At 38.9% G+C, this 4225-nt stretch overlaps 1 protein-coding gene across 1 annotated transcript; it reads left to right on the forward strand.

Annotated features, from left to right (window-relative positions):
* Nucleotides 1–715: 715 nt before the first annotated feature.
* Nucleotides 716–2715, forward strand: LOC144961757 (uncharacterized; the record flags this gene model as incomplete). The annotated part of the gene is made up of 2 exons (XM_078894845.1): nt 716–835; nt 2168–2715. Coding segments are annotated over 2 exons (668 nt in total), but the record flags the coding sequence as incomplete, so codon positions are not given.
* Between the last annotated feature and the right edge of the window lie 1510 nt (nt 2716–4225).

The raw sequence follows: 4225 nt of genomic DNA on the forward strand, positions 1-4225 counted from the left end.
TTACATCAATCATCATCATCACTAAGATCATTACCTATAATGCATATATATGACCCATCGTCTCAAAACGGTGTTATGTCGGATACACTATATAGGCTACTGAGTATTCATTCCATAGCCACAAGAATGAAAACTGAGGTTATTTTCTCTTCGTTATGCTGGAGAAAAGATGGTATTTCTTTTATTACAAAACACTGGAAGTTAGTATTTCTCATTATTTTGTTTCTAAATTCACTTTTCGCGGTCCTACTCGACACCAACACACAAACTCTGTGTAACCATGAACTTTTATAGTCTAGTTGATACAGTTTAGTGAGAACAACTCACAAACGCGGATGGCAAAAACAATAACAAAGGCCTGAGTGACGTCATCTGCATACTATCTATAGCTCAGTTGGTAGAGACACGTCGTTTCACACACAAAAGGATCGAGATCGACCCCGGTGAGGTCAAGATTGTTTTTTTTTTTCTGAACCCCCCCCCCCCCCCCAACCAAACCCTGTCCACCAAGCAGTATTTGGGTAGTTGGGAAATTGTTAAATCAGACAGAAGATACTTTGCGATAGACTAGCGCCCTATCCAAAGGGTAGCAAGCAATTGCTATTGTACGAATCATCCTGTTTTTTTATAGAGGGGAAACCCGAAACGTCAATTTTATCTGTTTTCGTAATTAAATTCAAGCTTACATTCAATTTCACATTGTGTTATTTATGAGTTTGTGATTTGTCGTTGTGGATCCATTTATCTATTTTTTTTTTGTCTCCAGCTCGACTGAAGCATCATGACGAAGCCTACAAGGCGTTTGAACAAGCATTGGAGCTGGCACAACAGAAAGGTTAGTCTGATCATTTATGTGATGCTAAATACTTCTAGATAGCTGTGGGCTGTAAAAAGTTTTTTGGAGTCTTTGTTTTTGTTTTTTTATTAAAAAATACAATCAAAGTATAATCATTGATGATAATATAGATAAACAATCAAATAATGAACAAAAATGATTATAACAGCTTCAAAAAAGAACAAAATACCAAAACACGGAACGTTTCGGGCTCAAAACCCTTCTTCGGCCAACAACAACAAAAAAATAAAGACATAAATACATTATTTAATGCATTTATTTATAAATTGTTGTTGGCTGAAGAAGGGGTTTGAGCCCGAAACGTTTCCGTGTTTGGTATTTTGTTCTTTTTTGAAGCTGTTATAATCATTTGTTGTTTATTATCTGATTGTTTATCTATATTAATCATCACTGATTTTTACTTTGACAGTATTTTAAAATAAAAAACAAAAACAAAGACTCTAAAATAAAAAAATACAAAAAAAAAATAAAATAAAAAAAAAAAAAAAAACACCTCCCCCCCCCCCCCCCCCCCACAAAAAAAAATATCATAAAAAATTTAAAAAATTGAGCTTTTATATAGTACAATATCTACTAAAAGTGCTCAAACCCTTTACAAAGGTCCCTGAACAACATGTAGAATGAAAATTGACGATAGGCGATATTACATTTTTCCCCCCGACCAAGACAACTCTATTACCGGCCAGGAACTCATTTTACACCTGACTACGGTGAGAGAATGTGAATAAATAGCCTATTCCAAGACTCAACAACGCGTCACACAAGGCTCGAACCAAGAACCTTCCGATCAAAAAGCGAGTGTCACACCACAAGACCACATAGCCTGATAATAGATTAGCATAATGTGTCAGTAAAAGGCCCTATTTTACGAGCACGTTTAGTGGATATCCTCTATACAAAAACTCATTTTTTAATTAAAAAAAAAATAATACCATATTGCGCAGTTGGTCACATTTATACTGTAAATCAAATACCAGATTTAAATTTTCAGAAGTGGATAAATAAAGTTAATCTTGTCTTATCTATCTTAAAATAGACCGTTTTATCTTATCTTTAAATGGACCATTTTATCTTATCTTAAAATAGACCATTTTATCTTATCTTAAAATAGACCATTTTATCTTATCTTATAATAGAACATTTCAGCTTATCTTAAAATAGACCATTTTATCTTATCTTATAATAGAAGATTTTATCTTATCTAAAATAGACCATCTTATCTTTTCTTAAAAGAGACCGTTTTAATTCATATCCAGAGAAAGAGTTTTATAATACGATATACACATCTATTTTTACTTTATCTCTATCCAGATGACCACGAAAGCATTACGGTGATCCTTTTTGCTATGGAGCATCTCAGCAAAACAATCACATCAATCATGAGAAAAAGAGCCATGCTAAGCGAGAGGCTCATGAGCCGTAGTAAGACTCAAACTATCATTGACCTGAACAAGAGGCCACACGCAGCTCGCATCAAGAAGAAGAAGAAGCGTCTGAGAAGAGAAGACACTGATCTCCAAGTCGAGTCGGCAATGACAACTCGCCAAAACACGATGCTGAATAAAGAGGTTACCTGGTTAGATAATAAAAATGGCGATGATGATTATGACGAGGATAATGACAGACCAAGGGAAGGTGGGATTGACGAGGAACAGGAAGGGGCCGAGGGTTTACTTAGTCCCACTCAGCACATGAGAAAAGGTTCGACCGTAATGTTCGAGAAAAGTCTAGAGAGCTCGAACCTTTTGGGAGATCCCGAATATTCGAAAGCAGAAAGAGAAAGAGAAACAGATAGCAGCGACACTGAGTCGTCAAAACACACATTCTCGACATGGAATGTTGAAAGCGATTGGGGATAGTGGTAGTAGGAATGGAAGCAGGAGAGCGAGCTGGGATTACCACGAGGAAAGGAATCTGGAAGGCATCGTGAAAGAAGCGAAGATCATCTACATACCCTACAAGGTTAGAAATACCAGTCACCTCTCCCAAGAAATACTGTTGACGCAAGTGAAGAACTCCGAGACGTAGGAACGGTGATAAAAGAAGAGGACCGGTCGGAGGTGGAGAACCACATGGCAAAGACACGCGTTTATCCCCTTGAGACATATCCACGGTGATGGTTCGTCCTACTCCACACACTGGAAGTAACGAAGGAGTAAAACAAGGTTACTATGATGATGATTCTACTGTTCACGAAGATGGATTTTTGAGTCAAAGAGAAGAATACTACCACCGTCGAAAGGTGGAATGCATACACATAGAGGCGGTTTCCACAGCAACAGGAAAGCCGACAGACAACCACCATGATCAATTCGATCCACCTGGAGCGATGGTCGGAATTATATAATAATACGGGTAGAGCAGGGTCAGAGGCCGATTCTGGAGTGCAACAGCATCGAGGAGGTGGAGCCAAAGTCCAAGCTGAATGCTTCGATGAACATGAGGTCATTGCGAGAGACGACCACTGGTAGAAGAGGGTGATAGAGCGGGAAACACTGTGGCAAAGGGGGTAACGATGACGAACACTTAGGAGATGTGACTGGAGTGAGTAGTGGACCTTTACCTCTGAACAGTAGAGTTGAGAATTTATCACCAAGATGAATGATCTTTCAGTGACAATGGAATCCAGTTTCCGCGAATTAGATTTAGACATTACAGACACTCCTAGAGACAATTCTAATGACAACACGCCGCGGTATAAAAACAGCAGTGATCTGCACAATACTAGTACGCGATCTAGACGTGTAAATGCACGCAAAACGCCAGGGCGATTTACCCGTGATAGTTATTGAAGACAACCCTGATGTGACTATTGGAAATACCGACCCCTCTGCTTCCATTGAGCATATCTCTGTATCAAGAGCTCATCATCACAGCAATAAAAGACAACCATCAAATGTTAATATTGAAGAGCTGAATCGACAGAGTCAAGATGCTCCATAGGGAAACTGTTACCAGAAGATGCAAGAAAATGAAAACAAACTGGATCAAAAAAGCGATGATAATGCTGATAATGAAGAAAACGTTTCCGCTAGACATGGCGGTATGGCACTTGAGAGGCAAAGTTCTAAAGTGAAAATGCGTGGAAAAAGTAAAGAAAAACCATGGTTACTTTAGAGACAAGTAAACCGTATAGAGTCTCATCAGCTGCGTCCGCCAGAAGTGGCAGGCTAACAGAGATAATGAGGATATGGATGAGAACGGCCCAGATACAAACATACTGGACCTAAGTAGACTAACTCTAAGATAATGGAAATGAGAATTTGCACATTCCCCTGAAGGTCTCAGGCAAGTGGGTTCACGACCGGAAGTGGTTGGGATGGTGATGTAAGCACGAGAGGATGCCACGAAATTGGGAGTAAAGAAAGA

Source organism: Berghia stephanieae, unplaced genomic scaffold (genome assembly GCF_034508935.2).
Source record: "Berghia stephanieae isolate SIO BIC M18660-M18661 unplaced genomic scaffold, UCSD_Bste_1.3 scaffold3996, whole genome shotgun sequence".
NCBI classification, from domain to species: domain Eukaryota; kingdom Metazoa; phylum Mollusca; class Gastropoda; order Nudibranchia; family Aeolidiidae; genus Berghia; species Berghia stephanieae.